The sequence below is a fragment of the Hippocampus zosterae genome, chromosome 16, assembly GCF_025434085.1.
Source record: "Hippocampus zosterae strain Florida chromosome 16, ASM2543408v3, whole genome shotgun sequence".
NCBI classification, from domain to species: domain Eukaryota; kingdom Metazoa; phylum Chordata; class Actinopteri; order Syngnathiformes; family Syngnathidae; genus Hippocampus; species Hippocampus zosterae.
The window spans coordinates 7,837,647-7,861,597 of NC_067466.1; the positions used below are offsets into that span (position 1 = coordinate 7,837,647).

A 23,951-nucleotide genomic window follows, 5' to 3' on the forward strand; every position below is an offset into this window, starting at 1 on the left:
ATCCCAAACTTACACATCTTGAACCACCACTGTAGATGGTTATGCTTGGCTATCAGAGGAGCTGAATTTCTTCTTCCCTTTGCTGCAAGCAAAGAAAATGCCAAAAACAACTGTAACCCACCCGGCAGTGTACTGCAATCGCAACCTTACTTTGAGAAAGCATGATTTGAGACATATACGAAGGTCAGCAAACCGCAGGCAGGCAACTGGACCTCATAATGTCACCAGGTACAAAAAGTCTTTGAGAGACAGACAGACAGACAGACAGAAGAAATGAAAGAAAACCCATGTATTCATTAAATTGATCTTCTCATTTTAATTCTGTTTCTGAAATGACGGCTAAGAATTTCACGGTAAAACAAGTGACTCATCGTTGACGTTGGTGTGAAAAGCTAACTGATGATAAAAACAAGGTCTCAAAATGCATCATCTTAATATGATGGAAAAGAATTCTAAAACTTCACACCTAAAGATATTCTCACAGATTACATCATCAGGTCATGAAGACCCGATGAGTGTTCAAATTAAGGATATTAAGTGCATCTGAATGACTTTAGAAGGCCCAATGTGGGGCAGTACGGCCTCTCAGAGTGAAGGCAGCTATTTATTGTTGTCGTGGCCCTGTTCTTTTGTGTCTCCAGCAGATGGCAGACGAGGGTCCGCCCTCCAGTGTGCACACCTGTTGCCAATGTTCTAATCAATTAATCCTGTATTTAAGGACTGTCAGGATGCCAAACCTTTGACGGATTATTCCTCACTTTGTTCGAGACTTTGGCTCTAGCACTTGAATTCTCCAGTCTAGCTGATCTCTCCTAACCACGCAATGTATTTTCTCGCCTCGTTTTTTTTCCAAACTTTCTTGAAGAAAGTTTCTTCCTAGTAAGTATTTTTATTGCTAAGCTTCGTCTCAGTTTTGGATCTTTGTGTCTTTTCACGTCAAGTTATGTCCGTTCATATTATCCTTGCCTTTTGCAAGTGTTTTTGGTTAGTTTAGTCTTTGTTATTGTAACTAGCGTCCTTTGTTGTTTTTGTGTTAATAAACTTTATTTTTTTATCTATTTATTTTTTGGTTCAAATGGATCTCAGGCCACGTTTTGAGAGTCCGATTCTGTGCCGGGCCCTTCAATTGTGAACATGCTCATTTTGCAGACATAATCATTCAAGTGAAGAGTCAGTTTAAAAGTAAGCCCAAATGGAATCAAATCATCCATTGATCCAATGATGTCTGTATGATGTTTGGTGAAACGTCTTTGTCAAGACTTGCATTGTTTTCAGGAGATTGGTTCTGCCTACTTGTAGTCAGTCAATGCTTTGTCGAGGTTTTAAACAGTCATTGAAAGTGTAACATGTGAAAGTTCATACATTTGAAGCAGGGAAAACAAAAAAAGGGAATCGTATCTTGGCATCATTCAGCCATGAAGGCTGAGTGCTTGGATGTTTGCCTGGCTCTGCCCTACAGGCTTTTGGCATTGCGAGGACCTCAGAGTTGAGGTCTGAATATTTTTTTTTTCCCCCAGAAACACTCAAAAGCAATTAGCCATTCACTCCCTAATATCATCATTGAAATTCAGTCTTGTGTTCATTCTGAACTCTGTATACGAACAAGGCAGCCTGCTCGTACTGTTAGGCAAGTATTAGGTAATCTTGATCATTTGGAATGGTTAATTGAGCAGACAGACGAGGGGAAAATTCGGGCAAAAAAAGAAGAGGCCCAAAGCAGACAGTGGTCTCATGTGGATAGCTTAGGAAGGAGCCCCTCAAGCGCAGTTGTTCCAATCTCTCCCTCTGCACCCCCTTTTTCTTCTTTCTTTGAGATGTTTGATATGCTGCGCATGTCTGCGGGATCTTGTGTGTTTTTCTTTCAAACGGAATAGCTTGGTGGACCTGGGCCCTACCTCTGGCAGTTTTTCTGCTATGTGGCCCACAGCCACTAAGTCACCACTCACTCTCTGAAGCCTTCCTTCCTGTCTCTGCTCAGGGCCAGCCTCCAGTGCAGGATGGGAGATAACTCCGCTAATCGTCGGGCCCAGCGGCTGCAAGGCGATAAGGCCGACCGAGTCTTTCTGCAACAAAAATGCAAGTGAAGTTTTTAAAAAACCATACCGACACTTGTCTGTCATCCGAATGTTGTTCAACTGTAAATATAGGTCTGCCTTTTGTGTGTGGAACAATGTGTGCCGTGGTGATATTTCATCCTGGTTCAAATTTCCTTTTATGGGGAGAAAAACCAAAAATGTTTCATGATAGAATTCAATTAAATGAGCCATAAACATAATTTCATCTATTTTTTTATAATAAAAATAATGCACTAATTTACTGTTGCCCTTAACAGTGTGGAAAATATCCCTAAACATGTTCATCTTTGTACATTTCAACTCCTGAAGATTGTACTTTATTAGCAAATGGGGAAAAATAATCGTAACAGTACAACTAATTTTAAATGAGCATCATGCTTTTAGAATTTTTTTTACAAATTTGTAAAAACGATACAATCTGCCTTATATAGAGCAAAATATTGCATTTTCTTTAATAGGACCTTTTTATCACTTCAGAAAACGGAATGCTTTACTTGAGACCTTGTTTATTTTGGCAAGTTAGTCTACCAAACAATAGTTTTTGTCCATATCCAGTAGTAATAACACTACATGATTGTTCCTTTGTTGCTTCAATGAGTCATGTTTCAGCCAGTTTAATGTACACATTTCCCCATCCTGCATTCATGGAACAATCTTCGGACTAAACGTTCTTATTTTTCCAGAGGAACACAATGTACGATGAAGATCCGGGAGAAGTGAATGTACAGACTCACCAATATTGTGTCCACACTGATTCCGAAGTCACATCTTGGACACCTCAAACTCAGATGATTGACAGCGTTGCAGGAGCTGTTGATGTCCTTCGAACGGTGAGTTGAACTGGTTTTCTGGTCAGGCGGGGAAGCATCTCACTGGACCAGTTTTGTACAGATCAGTGAGCATTGAGGTTTCCTCCATTCAACAAAGGCAGTCTTGTACAAAAAAAAAGAAATTGCTACAGCTGCATACATTGGGTATGTGCTGTGAACACACATTCTAAAACAGTGGTCACCAACATGGTGCCCGCGGGCACCAGGTAGCCCGTGAAGACCACTTGAGTAGCCCGCCAGTGCCTGGACATTGTGATTTGCTAGTAGAAATTATGATTTAAAAATGCAAACATTGGCAGTACTGTGAGACATTTCGAAACACGATCAAAGTCTGACAATTTAAATCATCAAGTATTAAAAATAACACATCCTCATATTATTGAAGGTATTTTGGACAAATATGTTATTTCAGACGTGTATCAATTTGGTAGCCCTTCACACAATCGGTACACATGAAGTTGCTCTCACCCTCAAAAATGTTGGTGACACCTGTTCTAAAAGGTCATTTCCGAGGTGCTTTTCACCGTTGCTTCCATTGTTACCAGTTGAGTAGTTACAATACCGAATGTGAATAAAATCACTTTTTGCATTAGTCGTTTTTTTCCTCCAAAGTGCCTTGAGTTCAATTCAACCCCACAGAGGATGCAGAAAAACCGCTCCCCAACATTACTTCATTCATCCCAATGTTTGATGGATTTGAGATCAAGTTGCTGAAGAGTTGTAAACTCTCAAACCAGAGCAGAGCGGGCCTGCCCCACACTGTGCCTGCATCAAAATGAACATGAAAGTGTGATCTTGCATTGTCCTTTAAACTATCATGAAGTGATGACGGTCCACCAAAACCCATAACTTTGTGATTATTTGATGACGAGATGTGTATCAGTACTTTCGTTCCACAGAGCTTTGTCACCCAAGTGCTGTCCAGGATAGTCCTCCTCGAGCACATTTGTTTTTCGAGACGGAGCCGTCTGGACTGCGATCAGGCTTGAGGTGTGGGCTGTGCTATTTTGACCTTTTCTCATCCAACGTGCCCTTCCGACCCCTGTGTTGTCGGTGCCTGGCTGGAGCTCACGGGAGCAACTGCAACGCCTTCTGCCTTGTAGCTCGCTAAAGTGAAGCTGTGGAGTTGCTGCGGGCAGAGCAGCTGAGAATTTTCATTTGTACTAATGTCTCCTGATATTGCTGGTGGTTTTCGACAAGAACACAGCCGCAACTGCATTTCGTGTTCATGCGCAGAGACATCGTTTATTGGTCATTTGAATTATTCATTCAGTGGCTCTATATGCTGGTCTCCTTTGGTCGTGGGTCATCCGTCTAAGTTGCTGTGATATCACTATTTACATCTCCTGATGCTGAATAATTCCCCTTGACTTGAATTCTTAAACTGAAAACAATGAGCCTTGAGCTCACAAAAAACATTGTGCACCCACACAACAGAATTGAACATGCAGCGATGCCAGATCTGTGTGGTTGTGCAGCTCTTATTTATAGTCTTCATGGGTCTTGGTAATTGCCACATTGCCTTTGGTTCTTTCTGAGAATCAGCTCTCTTCAGCCCAGTGGCCAGCAGGCCTCTGGAAGAGGAATGCTAAATACATAGGAGCAGACGGCATGCACTATTGTAGAGTGAACCACAGAGTTGGCAGCCATTCGCCATCCACACTGTGACTGCAAGTCATTTGTGTGACACTTGGATGATCTCAAGGTATTTGATAAACATCGGTAAGAACCACAAATGTGTGAAGGCTGAGTTTTGCAGTCACAGGAAAAGAGGGGGAAAAAATGAAGTGACATATTGATAATTTATTACGCTTTTCGCTCCAATTGTCCCCTCTAAAAGATCGTTCTCTCCAACTACATTAAATAACAGAGGGAATGAATCCAAATCCCCTGTTGTACAGATGAGCTGTTCCACGATAAAATGGCCAAACATTCTGCACAAGCAAGAAACTGACCAGGAGAAGGGAAGAAAAAAAGTGCCCTGAAAAAAACGGTCTATTTATTGCGAGAGCCAGCGAGCCTAAACATTTTTTGACAGAGTAATTCATGAGGATGTCGGCTGGAGTGCCGACATGGAGAAAGTCAGACAAATTCATGTCTGGAGGTGCAATATTTTGATTTGTGAATGGCTTTGAAGGTGTCGAGCAGGTTTTTGAAGTGGATCATCTGTTTGACTGGCAGCCAGTGAAGATCCTGGAGCAGGAGGGGTAATGTGATGGGAGAAGGTTGCTTGGGTAATGAGGCATGTAGAAGTGTTCTGGACCAGTTGGAGTCTATGCAGGGACTTTTGATGGAGGCCAAAGAGGAGATGGTTGCATTCGTCAATATGGGATGTAAAAAGACCGCTGAAAAGGAAAGTGACAGAATTGGGGGTTTCAACTTTGGATAATATAGATTTGGTGCCCATTATTAGAATTCCGTTGTTATTGCTGCTTAGTTTCATACAAACAGATGAAACAGGAGTTGAATTTCAAAAAAATTAATATCTAATATGCAGGAGGTATTGGAAGAGGGTTGAAGTGAGACGCGCGGTTTCCAGGAAAGGTGGAGTAGGGTGCCATCCACTAAGTAAAGCAAGAGTAGATTAAGTTTACGGAAAATGGCGAGAAGGGAGAGGAGGGCAATGATAAAAAGCATGGGCCCCGGGACAGAGCCCTGTAACACACCCGAAGTCACTAGAGAGGGGACATATGGAAAGGATTTCTTTGGGCCTTTTCTATACTGTCAATTAGAAGAAATCTTCAGTTTTTGAACAGAGGGATGCAAATTAAAATGTATTTTTAAAAATGTGATTTAATGATCAATTTCCTAAATAATCGCTAGATGACATTGATTATTAGAAAAATCATTAGTTGCATCCCGGTTTGAGGGTAACTCTTTTGAGAAAGATCTGTCAAATTTACTGCAGTGGCATACACGCCAATCTGATGTAATGGTCGAAATACTGAAAGAGGCCTCACTACGGGTGGAGGTCTCTTCCGAAATGATGTCATGTCACTGCAGCAGTGTCCTGGTGATAAGCAAAGAATGCAACTTCATATCCACAAATGTTCGTCTTCTCTTGTATCGTCATCATCCACTCCATTTAAAGAAAGGCAAGGAAAATATGGAAATGGAACGGATAACTTATTGTCTTTTGTTCGTGTGGATGAACACGCTGTTTAATGGGACTGCATTCCAAGCTGTTTTTATGTAAAAATGCTCCCAGTCGTTGAATAAACACTCACCATATCCGTTCTACCTCATTGATCGACCCGGACAATTTATTAGCCATTGTGACAGTTTCCTGTGCTGCCACGGTCGACAGGGGAAACTGAGAGGTATGCAGATAAAGTGCTCAGAAACATGGTGCACAATGCCCATTGTCTTTTAATTGCAGGTCAGACTGTTACCTCTCCAATGTTTTCCACATACCATCAAGTGTGCGTGTGTGTTTGCTTGTTTTTGCACATACGTGTCTGTCTGCTCAGTCTGGTCTGGTTTCCTTAGCATATTTGTCAGTAATCCCATAACGTCTTGAAAATGACAAGTTCAAGGACAAAACTTTTGGGAAAGGGACAAAACAGGATATTCCGTGACTAAGATGTTACTCATTTCAGAATTGATTGGAACCTACAAACTGTAGCCAGAGTGAAATGTGCTATTTCTTGACATCTCCTCTAAACGGTCACTGGCCACTTCAATAGGTATTATAACTTCTTCCCAAGACCTTTCATCGCAATGCCACGTGACATCAGTTTGAGAGTGTAAAGTGTATTTTCAAAGAGCGCATGTCAAATTGAGTGTATTAATTTGTATTAATCACTTTTTTTGTGAAATGTATCTTAATACCGTTGACTGTCATTCCCATATGGTACAAAAATCGTTTGGGACCAATCCCCTGGAAACTGAAAAAGCAAAACTAACAAGACAGGGTACTGTACACTCTCAGGCTGATATCAGATTGACTCGTAACTGTCTATCATATGTGGGCGCAAAGCTTAACATGGTTGGTGCACCCTAGACTGGTCGCCAGTCGATCACAGGGCACATGCAGTATACAGTCGACAAATGACCATTCACACTAAGTAGGCCTAAAATTTAGAGATTCAAATTAATCTAAAAATCATGTTATGAAATGTGGAACACATGCAACTGTCACACTTGATCAATACAAATATTAAGGTTAAAATAATGGCTAAAAATGGTGATACATTTTTTTCTGAACTGGTGGCAGGGATACAAAAAAAATAATTACGATGAGAGGCAAAGTATATGACACGATAAATCGTGTAACACATCTGTTTACTAGAGAGAACAAAGCACAAACACGCACACGGGCCATTTCGCACATATGGAGAAGAAAAATGGACAAGATCGGCTCAACTCAGACAAAACCCGGTGGCCCGTCGGATTTTTAAAAAAAGGGTAGCAGCACCCTCTAGTGGACAATATAATCACGCACTCTACACAAATTTTTATTGATCGTGATTTTTTTTTGGTAAGATTTTTGACTCCATCAAAAATACATACATCATCGTCGACGCTGTCTCGCCGTTTCTGCAGTTTTTTTCTCAACACTCGGCATTTTCCGCTTAGAATTGGACTTACCCAAGGGAAGGGATTTTCAAAATGTGATGAGTGTCAGCAGAACTTTAAGAGTCTCATTTAGATAAAAAAGACACGATGTAATGATCGTTGAGGAACGTTTTTTTTGTCGTGTCAGCTTATCTGTGGAAAGTAATTAGGTTTAATTGGCTCATGCAAACTGGGACTGTATATGGAACAAAAAGTGATTTTCCTGATGTTAGATTGTGATATTAATTCAATTTTGATTCATTAATCTGCTTAAGGAGAAAATGAAAGATCAAAAAGATACCCAAAAGTTTTTGTTGTTCAATTTTATTGATAATGCGAAATATTATAACATACTCTGTGTTCTGAATCTATTATATTTATCCAATTTTAATGTTGTGCAACGTGGCAGAGAATGGAAGTCAACTTGGTGAAATGAGACCATGATATTGGTTGGGAAAGAACATCTTTCGCATTTCTGCTGCACTTTGTAACCAAAAAAATAAAAAATAAAGAACTTCTAGTCGATTCCAAAATCCATCGCCGCGCTTGTAACATTTGATTAAATTCTTAACAAGAGCTTTAACTGCACAGCTGCTTTTGTCCAGCGTTATCCACTCTGTGGATTGTTCATCTCCACAGTAGGCTCTGGTGTCGGACCTTGCAAGAAGGTATCTAGAGCAATAATTCACAAGAAAGACAGAAAGAAACACATGGTCAATAGAAAAGGCAACAAATGACATCTGAAGTGAATGAAGTGGCCTTAGTTGGGGCATCTCCTTCGCACACCACAAACAATGGAATTGATAGGAATGTTCTCAATGCAGGTTCAATCTAGACTGACAATGACCCATTTATCTGCTTGAATTCATTTCTGACTCAGAGATGTTGTAGAACTGGACTGTCAATTGTCGGGTACGTGGAGGAATTTTATTTGCATTGAGGGGTGCTATCAGGTCAACAAAATAAAAATGTATTTTGCGCAACAACAATAATGTAGCTCCAGAGGACTTGCACAATGTTTTATGCTTTTAGTCTTTATAATCTATTTTAAATAAAGCACCCATCAAATGATTGGAGTGTAGCATTAACTTCCAGGTTAATTTATTTGTGGTTTTATGCCCAATACCTCAATTTTTCCACTTCACATAACTTGGATGAATCTCCTATTGAAGTCAGTGGCTCTATCTGGATTCAGATGATCTTATTTTGTGCAGTCACTAGACCAGGGGTGGGCAAACTACGGCCCGCGGACCGGATCCGGCCCGTTGGTCTTTTTAATCCGGGCCGCCGAAGATTGGTGCACAATTAAGGTTTGATTGCATTCATTTCGTTTGGACTTGTAATGACAGGTGTTTCAACACCAGGTGGCGCAGTTACTTCAAGTTGCAGAGCAAAGGGAGGGAGGGGAAGACAACAAAGAGGGAGAGAATAATGACCATGGAATGGAAAGTGATATGTATCTGATTAAACGAAGCGGGTAATAAAGTATGAAACATTCAAGAGACTCCTGGAGTAGGAAAGACTCAATCTACGAGACTTTGAAAAACAAGGAAGCGATTCTTACTCGGTCCGATTCTGTCAATTTCCATGCTCAGAGTGAATTGCTTGTGGCTCGAGTAAATGAACATTTCCTAGAATGGTTTGATTGTTATCATGATAAAAACTTTCCGCAAACTGGACCGCTAATAAGAGTCGGAGAGCAGTCAAATGTGTAGAGCGTGAACCACAGGGGGCTCAGTACACATCCTTGAGGAAAACCGGTGCTGAGTGTGATGGTGGAAGAGAATGTTACATTATTACTGGCATACAAAGACATAGTGCTATTTTCTTTATTTTCTATTTCTAACTTTTGCAATTAAATTGAGTAAATTCAACAAACCCATTATTTTCACTGACCTGCATCTTATTCACTGGCCAAAACAGTGACTTTATTGGAAAGCTTTATATATCCAATAAAAATTTAACGTCCGTGCACAAGTAGGCTTTGTCCACACTAGTCCGAATATGCAGCACACAAAGAAGGGAGTCCTCCTAAAACCATTTTGCCTTTTTTCATTATTGCCTTCCACTACTCTACGACATTACTGTCATAACTGCATGTACCCACTGCGAGTATGAGTGATATGAAAATCTACGTATTAAGGTCAAGAAGGGTGACAAAACTGCAGCTGCCTCTCAGTTTTGAGATTGCAAGTTCAAATCCATGCTCTGCAAACACCTCACAACACATTGTGCGGTATTTGCATGTCCACCTTATGCGTTCTATTGGGTATTGTACTCCAGCTTCCTCCCAAAAACATGTGTTCGATTCATTGAGGGCTCTAAATTTCCCATGAATGTGAGTGTGAATGGCTGTTCAGCTGTTTGAATCTTGGGTTTTTTTGTTTTGTTTTGTTTTGGCTTTTGCTGCTGGGTGACACCAGCCAAGACCTACATGAAAACATAACAAAACCATGCTGGTCTATGCTATTTTATTTATTTATTTGAACTCTATAGAAAATGGATGGACAGAAGAGCAAACAGAGCTTCACGAGTAGTATTACTAGCATGAACTGCTGCCCCCCCCCCCCCCCCCCCCAAATAACATGCAGTTGTTGCACTAATGCAGCGTAATTGTTCTAATGTAATACAGTAGTGGAAGGAGGTAGTCAAAGTGGGTTGAATTGTCTTATGAGTGAGCACAAAGACTAGATTAGTACTTGGACCTTAAGATGATATCGAATGCCCAAAGCGCTTTCCACGGCAGTAATTCTAGTTGTGGTAGTTGGAGTAAATATAGTAGTGGTAGTAGTAGTACCAGTAGCAAAGAACTAAGTGCTTAGTATTAATGATAGTGTTAAAAACTAGCTCAAATATTTCAAGACCTAACAATGCAATTACATACCTTCAACCAGCTGCTGAGCTGCCGTTCTGTCATCACTGATGTAAAGAGCAGTCATGAGGAAGAAAATCCCACCGATGATGGCAACAAAAGGGCAAATCAAAAAGCTGTACTGAAGACTAAGGAAGCTCCAAGAACTGGACGGAGGCTTGGATTTCTGTATTGCGTCGGATATCTGGTGTGGAGACAGCCGTTTGCGGTGGGGGTTATCGATGATGAAATGATCAAAGCTCTCTACTTCTTACTACAGTACTCACTATTCCTATGAGATAAGGACTCCCGGCATCCCCTAGAAGGTGGCAGATTGTAATCTGGAGAGCTTCAGCTGTGGCCCTTCTGGTGGGTACAACAATGTACTACAGCGGAGAGGAAACACGATCTGACTTGAAGTGTTACAGTATTTCATCGTGTCTTGCTTGGACTTGTCACACTTACAAGTAGCATGTCAGCCAGAAGGGACCAGTTCAATGATAATAAGAGCTCTGCTATGAAAACGAAGACCTAAAATGAGATGGGGATGTAATGTACTGCGTACACAAATTTTAAACGGTTCTGTACATTCCAAAACCAGAGGAAATGTGTATGAATAACCAGAATGTAGGCTTACATAAGTGGCTGGGATGCTTGCTGTCGCCACAAAGATGCTGATAAAGAGGCACGGGACTGATCCGAGCATGCCTCCAGCACAGATGAGTGGATCTGCATTGGGCACTTTGTTCCGCAACCATCTGGCCAAACCAGTGCCGATACACACTCCGAGAATGCCAGAGACCACTGTGATAGCGCCAAAGATAAAGCTGTGCTGGGAGCAGAGGAAGATGGCAATTTTCAAAAGCTGCAGTTATTAGGAATTAGAAAGGAATAATAAGCAGAGGGCGTTGAACACCGCACCTGTCGATGGAGTTGCAGGACCCTTTTGTGCATGGCGGTCGAAGGCCCTGAGACACCTGGGCTCTGAACAGAAAGCTGGGCATCCAGAAGGCCAAGGCTCCAGTAAGGAAGGCCATTGCTGTCACTCCCAGAGTGGACCATATGTAACTTTTACTTTTTTTGGGGGGGGGGGGGGGGGGTGAAAAAATACCAGATTAAAAGCCTTGCTAATTTTTCTTCAGGATCTGTGTCACATGGGATCTCAAATAGTCCACCACAGCATTTTCTTAACTCATTCCCTCCCAAAGACGTATTTAGATGTCTTTTCAGACACCACACGTTTAATCCCAGCTCCTCATTTTATATTGACTGTACTTGAAAAGGGTCTGAAAATTCAAGTACAGTCAATATAAAATGAGGAGCTGGAATTAAATGTGTGGCGTCTGAAAAGACATCTAAATACGTCTTTGGGAGTGAATGAGTTAAGGTCCTACTTGTTTAGAAGATACTTGATGTCCTCCAAGTATGAGCTCCGGATGTTACCGTCATGGTGGTTGTTTTCTGCCACCCCCCTGGGTGGATTTGGGCATAATAGCACCACTAAAAACAGTCCAACAAGACCGAAAATGGGAGTTATCTGTCAACACAGGAACATGCAATGCAAGTTGTCATTGTTAGTGCTCTGTTAAAATATTTTCGGGTTGAGTTAGATATGGTCTACTCACCCTGAGAGACCAGTGCCAGTCACCAGTCAGGCTTGCTAGTGACGCCCCTGTTATATAGCCAAGGCCGCTAAGGACACACATACACAAGTCATTTTAAGGGGCAATAATACTGACGGTATACTCTTTTTTTTTTTAAATGCTAACTCAAATTCAATCACGCATCATGGACACAAAATATCTGACCTCCCAACCGGAATAAAGATGTAGAAAGCAGCAATCATGATGGTCCGTTGTCCCCCAGTGAAAAGATCCCCGATAATGGTGGGAGCGAGAGTGGAATAACTCGCCTCACCTATCCCGACCAGGCCTCGTAACAGCACCAGAAGCCAAAAATACTTGACAAACGAAGGCATCATAGAAACACATGATCAGTATTTCATGCAGTGTGCTATAACACTGAACATAACACTATGTATCCTATTGTTTTTAGAATGTCCCTTAAAAAATAAATAAACACATAATGAAGTCAGCATTGACGTGCTGCTCGAAGGGGTAAAGCCTCTTGAAGTGTATGCGAGCACATCTCTTTTCCACATACCGAGTTAGTAACAAAAGAGCTGCCAGTTGCAGTCACCAGCCATACGGTCAAGCCCACTGCCATGATATGTACTCGGTTGTAGCGGTCGCCAAGGTAACCGAAGAGAGGGGCCGTCAGCAGGAAGCTGCAGATGAAAACTGTGAGTGTTTTAGTATACCATGTTAACAACGGAGTCTTGATGGGAGGACAACTACTTTAAAAATTTAACACGAAAAACAAGGCAAAAAATTGTTATATACTACAAGAATTTTAGCCGTTGCCATTCAAAGAACAGCTTTGCGTTCAACTCAATTGGAGTAAAGTGATATGAAACCATTTTCATTCAAACTGTTTGTATTTTCTTATTTTTTATTTTTTGGTGTGGAGTGCTGAAAACCAAAGAGGAGAACATGCTACCTCCCAACAGAAAGGCCCGAGCGAAGATTGTCATCCTTTCGACTGTGAGGCAGATAATTATTTTCATCATACAAACATCAGTATATTTTACTCTGTCACTCGTAACCTTGACTGGGATAAGTAATTAAAAATGGATGAAAGGACCGATGGAGTCTGAAAACAGTACTGCAAAAATTAAGAAATAACTTTGTGATAATACATTCTGTTATGTATTTAGCAGTACGGGTTGCATATCTTCCAGGCTACAGATTTTAGCAGTTATTCTTCCAAGGCTGTTCCCATTTGATAAGACGCTTAAAAATGAATATACCGGCGGACATATGATAAAAATAAATCAATAAATAACATTGCTAAGAAATTGGGTGTTCCTTTAATAGTCCATTTTCTGATTCGCTTTATCCTCACAAGGGTTGCGGGGCATGCTGGAGCCCATCCCAGCTGTGATACACCCTGAACCGGTTGCCAGCCAATCGCAGGGCACACACAGACGAAAACAACCATCACAATCGTACTAAAGGACAATTTAAAGTGCTCCATTAACCTGCCATGCATGTTTTTTGGAATGTGGGAGGTAATTGGAGTACCTGGAGAAAACCCATGCAAACTCCACACAGGAAGGTCAGAGCCAAGATCAAACACATGACCTCTGAACTTTGACCACTGGACCGCCGGGCTGCCTAATAATCTCATAGAATAGCTTTCAGCAATTGATATCATTTTATATTGATTTATGATTTTGATTTCGTGTACAGTGCAGCATTAGTATGATTGGATTTGGGGCAGCTAGTGGTTAGCATGCCTGCCTCACAGTTCTGAGGTTCAGGGTTCGAATATCGGCCTTGGGCTTCCTGTCTTGAGTTTGAATGTCCTCCCGGTGCTTGCATGGACTTTCTCCGGGTCCTCGTTCCACATTCCCAAAACATGCATTTTCGGTTCATTTTGTGTGCGCGTGTGTGTGTGTGCGCGCGGCACCTCATGTTAGTCAGCCGGGATGTGACCATAGCGAGGACAAACGCGAATGAATGGGTGGATTCTTTATATTTGTCCAAACATTTTGCTGAATAAATTCATGAAACATAATTCAAAAACACTCCTCACCTACTAGAAAGTAATCACCTCATCTACAGCACATTCTGTTCTTTGCACACAGCACTTTAGTGCCGATGCGGCACGATTGCACTTTTGACCTTCCTCACATCTCTCCCGCCTGAGTCTCACTTAGCTTCCACTGGTACGCAACTCTGCCTCAAGTGTGTGCCTTTTCTTAGTTACAAGTTATGTTGTGTAAAAGAAAAAAAAACGTCTGGATGATGCAGTGAAAAGACTGAAGATTTTTTTGCCCAAAACACTGTGCTGCGATTATGGTTTTCTGATCCAAGTATCTTCAATGCTCTGAGAGGGTCACTGCAGCACAAATTGATGCAATCGCAAACTGTATGTTCTGCAACTGCATTACAGCACTTCCTTGTGAAGCAATGGAGGGTGGAGTGAGGGACTTTCAAAACATGCACTTGGTTAAGGACTTTAAAAGAGATCATCATTTTACCTGTCTGCAGAAGTCCAGCTGTACTGTCATGTATATCAAAGAACGTCTGTATGTTGAGAAGTACACCTATATATAATAAAAAAACAATTATTTGCAATTCGGCTCATTGACCACAGTTGAACATGTTGTGCGGTAGAGAGGCAGCATTGTCCTGTGTGTAGAAACCTGCAATTGTGTATCGCTCCATGTAGTTGAGTAAATTGACATAGCAGAGCACAGCAACAGTGATGTGGGCTCGTCGACGAGATATCGCAGGTCTTTCGTCCAGTTTGGGTGTTAGTGAAGAAAGACTGTTCACAAATGAGCCATAGTGCAGACCGGAGATGGAACCCAGACTCGGTCGAGGTTGTGGCCCATCTTGGCCGATGGTAACGGATCCTTTCAGCTCCATGGTGAGCAAGTTTCTCCTCACCTGGACTGGGGGGAATTGTAGTTTCCCAGTTTCAGAGGAATCAAAACACCTCTCTTCACAAAACTGCTGAACTTGTTTTAGTCGTAAAAATGAATAAACACGATCGACTGGTTTGAACTCAAACAAGATTACAAATGTTGAAATTAATTTGGCTTCTCTTGCTTTCCGTGTAATTTATTGATATGTGTGTAATTGTGTGTATTCGGCATTTAATACAAGGTTGTTTTTAAACCAATATCTCTAGAAGACTCTTACACAAGTGTGGTGAAACCAGGGTGACAGAAAATAAGAGAAGCGAATTTAGAAAAAAAAAGTCTGACATTTCACAATATAAAGAAATAAAAATACATTCTATCCACTTCATGGGAAATTCTGCTCTGCAATCATTGAAAACAACAGCAAATAATGATTTTTGCTCCCTCAAAGAAGGTCCATTTTTACAGCGAGTGACTTAACTGTCAGCTTTCAACATCATTTACAGTGCCTGTCTGACAATTTATAGTAATCTGACATACTTGTTGACGATCTTGTTCATTCCATGGTGGCGGTAGTCAGATGACCGAAGAGCTCCCAGCGTGTCTCTGAGGCATGAGGAAGCCAAATGAAGGCCCTGCTCTTATATTGAGTTAGTAAGTGAGGGACAGCCCATTTTAGGGATGGCTAAATGCTTTCACACTGTTCTTCACTGCCTTGCAATGCTGTAAACAATCCATCTATCACGTTCATTTCCTCCCACTTCTTTCTTGAGAAACAATAGAAGAAAAGGATTAATATTGGTAACTATTATCTTATGTTGCTTTGGTGTGGGTTTGTTCATCTGCAACACTCGTGTCTCTGTTTTTCAGTTTCTCATACCCACAAAAGAGCACCAGAACATTTCATCTTCATTTAGCACGAAGGGTCTTAAGGCAATGCAGCTTTTTCCAGGTCCAAACTTAAAGATCAATGTAAACAATCAATAATGGATCATGGCTATTAGCTTTACGCAAACACAAGTCCTATCACATGTGGCTGTCAGGTGATGAGGGCTAAATGAATGTGTTGTGACTTCCAGATGTCAGTTAAATCACAACACAATAGTTTTAAGTGAGATGGTCTTACTATATTAAAACATATTTTTGTGGCACAATATATATGAATCATAAGAGAAAGTGGGACAAAACAGTGCAGCTGATCAACCGGCATGTTGTTGCAAGTGTTTGTGTAATTCACACTGACGTTCAATGTGCCTGTTCACATTTACATATTCCCACTAATCCTCCATTTTCTATTTTTATCCTTTTCTGTATTGCAAAACCTTTCCTGTATTACTTTGTATATGAGATATACAGCGTTGACCAGTAAATCACAGGGCAACTAGTTATACAAGATTACAATTATGAATCTCAAATGAGCCTCAAATATAAAATTGAACAATGTGATATAAAATATCTTTCATGACTTTCGTGTTGAATTTGTTTTCAGGTAATTGCAGGTTTAGGGAATCAATAAAAATAGCTCACATATGTCTTGTAAACATTAGTGGGAAATACTTTATTACTGTACTTACAGTTAATTATTTCTTGGGCATCTGTAGTTTACGAGAGGGTACCGTACAGTGCTGTGTTTGAAATACAATAAATTTTCAGAGGATGGCAGCAACGTACCTATGAGGACACCAGCTGATGGGAAACCAACGAAGAAGAAACGGTAGCGGTGCTCAGCAGAGAGAGAACTGCAGCGAAAGGCAACGAAGAAGAAGAAGAAGAGATGTCGCGAGTGCTAAACGGAAAATAAGCGCACTGTGCAGTTAACGAGAATAAAACGCTGTTACCTCGGCATATTACTGTTCACAATAGCTGCATCACATTGGCTAAACTATGACAGAGCCTCAATCAGCGCTGTTACTCAGGAGACAGCTCGCAGGTAAAGAAACATTTGACGTTAGCGGATGTTGCCTGCCTTGCTAATGAATATTTTAGCTGGGACTCAAGCGATGGCACGGTCGCAAACTGTTTGCAACAATGTCCCACACTAACGCGAATGTCCCATTCCAAATTGAATAAACTGCGGGAAGCTTGTCGGAGTGATTGTTGACAGACACGGTATGTCAACAGACACGGTATTGTTTTTTAAACAAGAACCTCCTGTAGTGTACGTAGTCGGAGACAACGCTGTCATGATGCATACAGATAAGTTGCACGTTCGTTGTCAGGTATGAGGGGCCGCCGGCCACCCTTATGAACAATATTCAAGGATTGACCTCTTTCACACAATAGTAAAATACTCTTATAGACATCACTGAAACGCGTCCAGTGAGAGTACTTCGAGTACGCTGCCATGAACACTACTGAAACACTCACTCACTACCGAAACATTCTCTTGCCCTCTTGAAAAATTCAGCAGTTCTCCCCCGTTCACGTTGAAAGACATTCCCCCGTAAAGACGAAATCTATGAAAGTAGTGTATATGTTATTAGAAGAATCATCCTCTTTATTTGTCACGTGAAAACATCCATGACATTTGACCTCAACATTGCAACACAGTAGTGGACACAGAAAACAATACACTACTCGAGGCTCACTGGAGAAGGGAGGCATGAACTAGCGTCACCATAGGTGCTGGCTAGCGATCTCAACTACTTGTCCACAGTTGCACCTTTATTTATTTGAGTATTTATTATTTACGGTATATGTTTACCAAGTAGCTATGACTGGTTGTGTGTGTGTGCCTTAAAAAGGCAGGTCTATGCTCAGTTGGGCATCCTCGCTACAGCATTAGCCACTCCAGTGCAGGACAGGGATCCAATTGAAAAACTCTCCGATACTGTACAATATAAATATTTGTGACTCTGGACTCGCAAATCGTGATCTAGTGAGGAATGACTCGTGACATAAGTGTATTTCAGTATGATGTTTGAAAGGATTTGTAGGGCTAGCTGTTATCGGCATGAGCATTTTCCTGTTTATACCTTATCTGACATGCGGTTGTAGATGCAGAGTTGGCACTCAATACAGGGAAATTAACAGTTGAATTTGTGTAATAAATTGTATTTTTTAAAATATTATTTTAAACTGTGACGCTTTTTGGGCCGTTGTTTAGTTGTTTTTAGCGGGCGTTGGGTGCGATGAATACTACGTACAATGAAACAAAAGCATGCCTTTTGTGACCTATTCTTATACCACTCCAGAAACTAGTTCATTGGTTCATCACGCTGCTATTCTACTTTTAAAAGTCTTGCCAGAGTCGTTAGATGACGAATGCTGGATCTTCATCTGACCACCAAGTTCGAAAATCGCATAGACTGATAACTAGGTGTGACTTAACTTGCCATTTATTTTTGTCTCCAGAGCTGAATAAAAACCCGGTAGAAGGATTCTCAGCTGGCCTGATTGAGGATAATGATTTGTACAGATGGGAAGTTCTTATCATTGGGCCACCGGACACGCTTTAGTAAGTCGTCACCTTTTATATGTTGAATGATACCGCGTTACATTCTTACGTCTGACTTGCTCTTGTCACTTACGGGTTTGAATGTTTTGAAAGTATTGACATTGATAAAGTAATTTTTTTTTTTTTTTTACTGTTCACAGTGAAGGTGGTGTGTTTAAAGCTCATCTGACGTTTCCCAAAGACTACCCTCTCAGGCCACCTAAAATGAAATTTATCACAGATATTTGGCACCCTAATGGTAGGTACAGCCGGGAGATGCACAATGTTTTTGCCAAAATACCTGCAAAAAAAAAACATAGGTGCTGATCTGAAAAAGGCTCTGGCAAGAGAGGCCCTCGCAGTCCGACATTTGGCACTTCTGTATAGGGGGTCTTCCATTTATTAACTGAATTCCATTTCGAAGTACTCGATTAACCCATTCAGGGACAGCCGTTACTACAGTGGACAGCTTATCATGTTATCAAGTTGCAAGGTCCATAAAAGAAGAAATACTTTAATACAGTGTAGCTGGTGGGTTGTGATTTTTAAAGTTTTTTTTTTTTTAATCCAAGTATGAATGTCAAAACAAACATTGGTAATTATGCAACATCAGATATTGGCCAACAATATCACTTCAACTACAACAATAATGAATTAAATCTTAAATAACCTAAGGCAAATTTAGTCACAAGAGATGGTCTGAAATCAATTGTGTTTTTTTTACACTTGTGAAACAGCTCCATATGGACCGATGCATCCAGCCCAACAAAGTCATTAAATATGGCAGTAATTGAGCATTCCGTCGCTTGCTGCGGCGCATTTGGGGATGACACCCCCCCGTCCCCAGTACTAGGACATGTGGGCAAAGTCACATAATTTATTTCAGTGGTTCAGCTAAAGAAGTAACACTCTTAGATAGTTTCATGATACGATATTTGGATCCCTGCATTTTGGAGGTTTATCTGTGTGTTTTGAAGATTTGTTTGGCTTTCATTTATCCTGCCCAAACCTTGCCATGCATTTCAGTGGCCTTCAATTTTACTCGGTCGGTCTTTCCCTATTCACGGGCCGGCCCAGTCCCAATTACCCGTGAATAGGAAAACCCAAAATTTGCCATCTCAAGCCCGAATGTAAGATAACAAACACTTATAATTAGTTCGGAAATGTTCGTTCTGAAAAGTATTTTCTATACGTTTCCCGAATCATTTTTGTGATTTTCACATTTTAATTTGAGCTATTAAAAGAAATAAACCTTTGTATGATGTTCAAATTTAATGCGATGCACCGCTATGTACTCCACATTAAACAAGAAGCTTGTTGGAGTTGTCCTGTCATTAATTCTTTGCTTTTTGTAGTTGACAAGAACGGCGATGTATGTATTTCTATTTTACACGAACCCGGGGAGGACAAGTATGGTTATGAAAAACCAGAAGAGCGCTGGCTTCCCATCCATACAGTTGAAACTATTATGATTAGTGTTATCTCCATGCTGGCAGACCCAAATGGCGACTCGCCAGCCAACGTCGATGCAGCAGTAAGTTGACTTTGTTTTAGAAACACAAGAAATTAGGAATGTTTGAAAAAACAGATTTCAAACTAACCCCTTCCCCTCCCTTATTTTCTCCTTCGTAGAAAGAGTGGCGGGAGGACAGGCATGGAGCATTTAAAAGAAAAGTTGCACGCTGTGTACGGAAAAGCCAAGAGACTGCGTTTGAGTGACATGTAGCAAGGATCTCGATTCATGTTTTCGGGGCAAGTATGCGAGATTCGAACCCTTTCTTTGGAGGGTGAGATGTGGAAAAAAAAATTATAAGAGTCCACATTTGAAAATAAATTCTTCTGTGAGCGTAAAAGTTTTTGCTGAAGCTATGCAGTCTCAAAGTAAAGCACCAGTTGAATATACTTTTAATCACAATATTCATTTACTCTGAATCGAATCAGTCACACTGAACGAGAATGGCAAAGAGCTCATTGAGATCACTGACGGCTCCCAAATAACTCTTATTTGGATTCAAATAAAATTTTTCATTCGTATTCATACTGCACTTCTTGTTTTCCTGCCAGCATTTTTCTTACGATTCTCAAACGCTTACTGTATAAACTCAAGGTTAGTTTTGTTATGCCAATTTGAACTGCTTCACATTTTAGTTTTATGGTGTCACCCAAAATCTGGCACTTGTGAAAATGGGTATTGCAGCCCAGGACAATTAGATGACACTCCTCAATTCCTCTGCATGTCTTGGTTTTGCCTGACAAACGACACCTTTGAAGTCACCCAATTGTTTCTTTGTCGGATTAAAAAAAGAAAATCCCTGTTTTTATTTTGTTAATCAAGATGCTGCATGTTTACTGGTGTGTTTGGGCTCATTGTCTTGTTTCAAGAGCATTTCCTTTTTGGAGTTAAGCAACATGAACTGTGTGAGGATTCTGATGTTTTCAATCTGATCCGCGATGCTCCTCATGGCATACGTCGGCTCAAAAGCATGAGTGTGAGAAACAGCCACTTATCCTGATGATTGTGCCACCATTCATCACTTTCTGCACAGTGCACTGTAGTTTGAATTCAGTATTTGGGGGCTATCCGGACAAAGTCTGCAGCCCCGAAACACAAGAACAATTTTGTTTTTAACAGTCTTGGAAGTAATGTTGCACCCTTCCCCTTTCGTGCAGGCGATGTGTTCTTTGGCAAGTTGGAACCTCTTCAAAGCATTTTTTTTCTTTTTCCAAGCGAAGGTTTCTTGCTGATAGCTTGACTTGGCATCTTCAAAAATTGCAGAGGAATTTTTTGCACGTATTCAAATTGCCCATCGACTGGATCATGCAGCACACCTCCACAAAGTACACGTACATATTCTTAGTATGTGCAAGAATGTCAGGAACTCCATTGTGAATCCCTGTAGAGTCCCGATTTGCTGTTTACAATTTTTTTCTATTTGCAGATTGTTTTTTAAAATCCTCTCCTCAGGTCTTTTTGCTTAACAAACTTGAACTCCTTGCTGTTTTTGTGCTAATGCCACCAAAGCAAATATATGTCTTATTTTAATGACATCCAGTGACATCTTTGTTCCAAGGAACTGTTGATATGAGTTGAGGAGCGTCATTTAGACAAAAGTAGCGGCGCAAATTGGCAACTATAAGCCTTTTGAGTGGGGTCATCAATTGTTGATGGAGTTTAATCTATTTCGCAGAGGTTCATTGTACTCGTTTGAGCTGCAGAAATGGCACCACGTTGTCTTGAAAAACAATTCTTGATAAGCCATCTTGAAGCTAAAGGATTCGTTTCTGAACTCAAGTGGAACTGTCACACACTTGTACTTTATTTCTCACCACTTTCACTTTTACCTTGATAAAATGTATACTTTTGCACCGATACATTTCCCCGAACCACGTTTGTCCTTCGTTACTGCAAATCAAATCCAGAGAAATTGTTTGTTGACATGATACCTGAACCACAAAACACAAATTGACCAATTCGGTCCTTAGATGTTGAGGATACCGTTAGAGAGCGGTCACGAAAGTCGGTCCACTGTGATTCGTCTTGATAATTTCTGTTCTGTGTTGTGCGCCCTTTCCACAGGTCTGCAATTGAAATTCAACATGGCACTGTTTCCTGCACTCTTCCACCATTTTGCCAGGCTCGTCGTCCTTTTATTTTGGCAGGAAGACTATGACTGGCTCCTCTAAGCTGCAATAGAACATTAGAGTGACTACCACGGCTGACAAGACAACCACCAAGCAAGTGCCAACTGAACATTAAAAAACAAAACAAAACAAAAAAAAACAACACTTTGCAAGTCAATGAACTGCTTCAACATTCAGGAAGATATTGTAAAGACATGTATATAGCACAGACTAAACCGGATAATATATAAGATCCCTCTCCATACATCATGCACTTAGTCTTACTGAATCACGCTGGCTCTGATTTATTTTACCCTTTTCCCCGCTCCAACACGTGCTCCATTATTATTCGAATTATTGTTATTTTTCAACAGATGGTCTTAAATTGCGGATCGGACTGTTGCGAAGGACTTGATTGGTTCAAGCACGCCAAGTTTTGTCATTTCTAGATCAGCCATATTTGGTGTTTGTCATGGATTCCCAAAACATTTTTGACAACCTAACTTTAAATGTGTTGATAGTAATATTGGGTTTTATTTCGCTATTAAAAGTCTTATCATCCCATTCTTTTATCAATAAACAAAGCAACATACGTTTTCATTTTGTGCATGCACAATTGTTTTTTTTATGGGTCTTTTTGTAAAAGTGCCTCCAGATAAAAATGCTTGGCCACATCATCCTGCATTGAGCAAGTAGTAAATGAAATGTTGGAAATCAATGGAAAATGCTGTATTTGCAGTGTACAAATTGGTCTGATAACCAGCACACACAGTATAGTGATGCTATTGTTCCCAATTTAATGTAGCAATAAATCTCCTTATATGAAGTGTAGTCTTGTACACGTGGTACAATTTAAGGTCCTCCAAAAATTTGCTCTTTTAGTGGCTGCTCTGTTTTTTTGGGGTCAGTGTCATCCATAGTAGGAATTGTTGCATGCTCGTCTTTCTTTTTCTGTTTATTTTATTTTTGTTTCTGGCATTTTGTTTGTGAATGTTTGTCCATACGGTGTATGTGTTCATATCGTTGTGCTCTTCTTTCATCAAATCCAACCTCGTTATTCTGCTCACTTGAAAGGTTGCAGTTTTTGGCTCAAGTACAAAGACAAAATACTGATGGGTATTTTTTATGTTATGAAACCTGTCACCTGTTGTGAGCTCTTCAATTATATTGTGCCCCCCCCCCCCAAAAAAATTGCGTGTTAAATTCAGTCTTTTGTGTTCTGGGCCCTTCATAAATAGCATATCTGTTCTGAGAAAGTTAGCGGAAGCTTTTCCTGGAAGCAAATCTAATTGCCTCGCTTCCATTTCCAGTAAGTTATTATTGCCATACTCCAGGGGTGTCCAAACTACAGCTCAAGGGCCCTTTGTGGCCTACGCCATTTCCTATAAATGACATTTGATACAGCCCGCTTGGTTAAAGTTTTTTTTAATGCAGAATTTGGCAGAGTGGGAATATAGGGTGATGAAAAAATATTAATAAATTGGTTTTTATACTGTAGAGCGTTTCTAGATACAGTATTTTGAAATACAAATAAGCTAATTGACTAAATTTCTTTTCAAAACACTGTTGAATAAAGATGTTTCAACTTTAGAATGGATGGCTCGGTTCTACAGTGGTTAGCGCGTCAACCTCACAGTGCAGAGGTCCCAGGTTCAATTCCAGCTCTGACCTCCCTGTGTTGAGTTTGCATGTTCTCCCCGGGCCTGCATGGGTTTTCTCCGGGTACTCTGGTTTCCTCCCACATTCCAAAAACATGCATGAACACTCAAAATTGTCCCTAGGTGACACTTCATTCGTCCATCCACTTAAATGTTCTATTTTTTGAACTAAAAAAATGGAACTTTAGAATTAAAAATTGTTACTTTAATGAACATATTGATTCTCAAATAACTTAAAAATGGTCATTTTAGTAATTTGCTCCTATTTTGGCTCTGAATGTGGAGATGGGATTCGACCACTTTTTAGTGCAGAGGGAGTGGGGGAACGGAAACGGGCAAATACTAAACTATACTTTCCCTTATCACCTTGAACAGAAAGTTGTTATGTAGCGGTTTTTCAAGATAATCAGAAAATATGAATACAGTAATAT

General features: G+C 40.6%; 2 protein-coding genes across 4 annotated transcripts in view; one reads left to right on the plus strand and one right to left on the minus strand.

The window, feature by feature from the left end:
- Nucleotides 1–23,283, plus strand: part of ube2g1a (ubiquitin-conjugating enzyme E2G 1a (UBC7 homolog, yeast)) — a 99,601-nt gene extending 76,318 nt beyond the window's left edge. The window contains exons 2-7 of one of the 2 annotated variants that reach the window (XM_052047977.1): nucleotides 16,606–16,735; nucleotides 18,160–18,262; nucleotides 18,403–18,500; nucleotides 19,597–19,775; nucleotides 19,874–19,993; nucleotides 21,819–23,283. In XM_052047977.1, the coding sequence (XP_051903937.1) occupies nucleotides 16,690–16,735; nucleotides 18,160–18,262; nucleotides 18,403–18,500; nucleotides 19,597–19,775; nucleotides 19,874–19,960 (513 nt within the window). In that variant the 5' untranslated portion in view covers nucleotides 16,606–16,689 and the 3' untranslated portion in view covers nucleotides 19,961–19,993; nucleotides 21,819–23,283. Of the gene's footprint in view, nucleotides 1–16,534; nucleotides 16,736–18,159; nucleotides 18,263–18,402; nucleotides 18,501–19,596; nucleotides 19,776–19,873; nucleotides 19,994–21,818 lie in introns of those variants that run through there. The other variant, XM_052047976.1, reaches the window with a different exon arrangement.
- Nucleotides 7,996–15,487, minus strand: spns3 (SPNS lysolipid transporter 3, sphingosine-1-phosphate (putative)). 2 transcript variants are annotated; one of them, XM_052047856.1, is made up of 13 exons: nucleotides 15,346–15,487; nucleotides 14,584–14,835; nucleotides 14,419–14,484; nucleotides 12,477–12,613; nucleotides 12,122–12,273; nucleotides 11,939–12,005; nucleotides 11,708–11,850; nucleotides 11,235–11,387; nucleotides 10,951–11,140; nucleotides 10,779–10,844; nucleotides 10,601–10,699; nucleotides 10,347–10,518; nucleotides 7,996–8,134 (listed from the first exon to the last, which is right to left on the minus strand). In XM_052047856.1, the coding sequence occupies exons 2-13, from the start codon at nucleotides 14,807–14,809 to the stop codon at nucleotides 8,070–8,072; spliced, it is 1,536 nt and encodes a 511-aa protein (XP_051903816.1). In that variant the 5' UTR covers nucleotides 14,810–14,835; nucleotides 15,346–15,487; the 3' UTR covers nucleotides 7,996–8,069. The 2 variants fall into 2 exon arrangements, with proteins under 2 accessions (XP_051903816.1, XP_051903817.1); XM_052047857.1 differs by lacking the exon at nucleotides 15,346–15,487 and having other exon boundaries at nucleotides 12,477–12,600; nucleotides 14,584–14,661.
- Nucleotides 23,284–23,951: the final 668 nt, after the last annotated feature.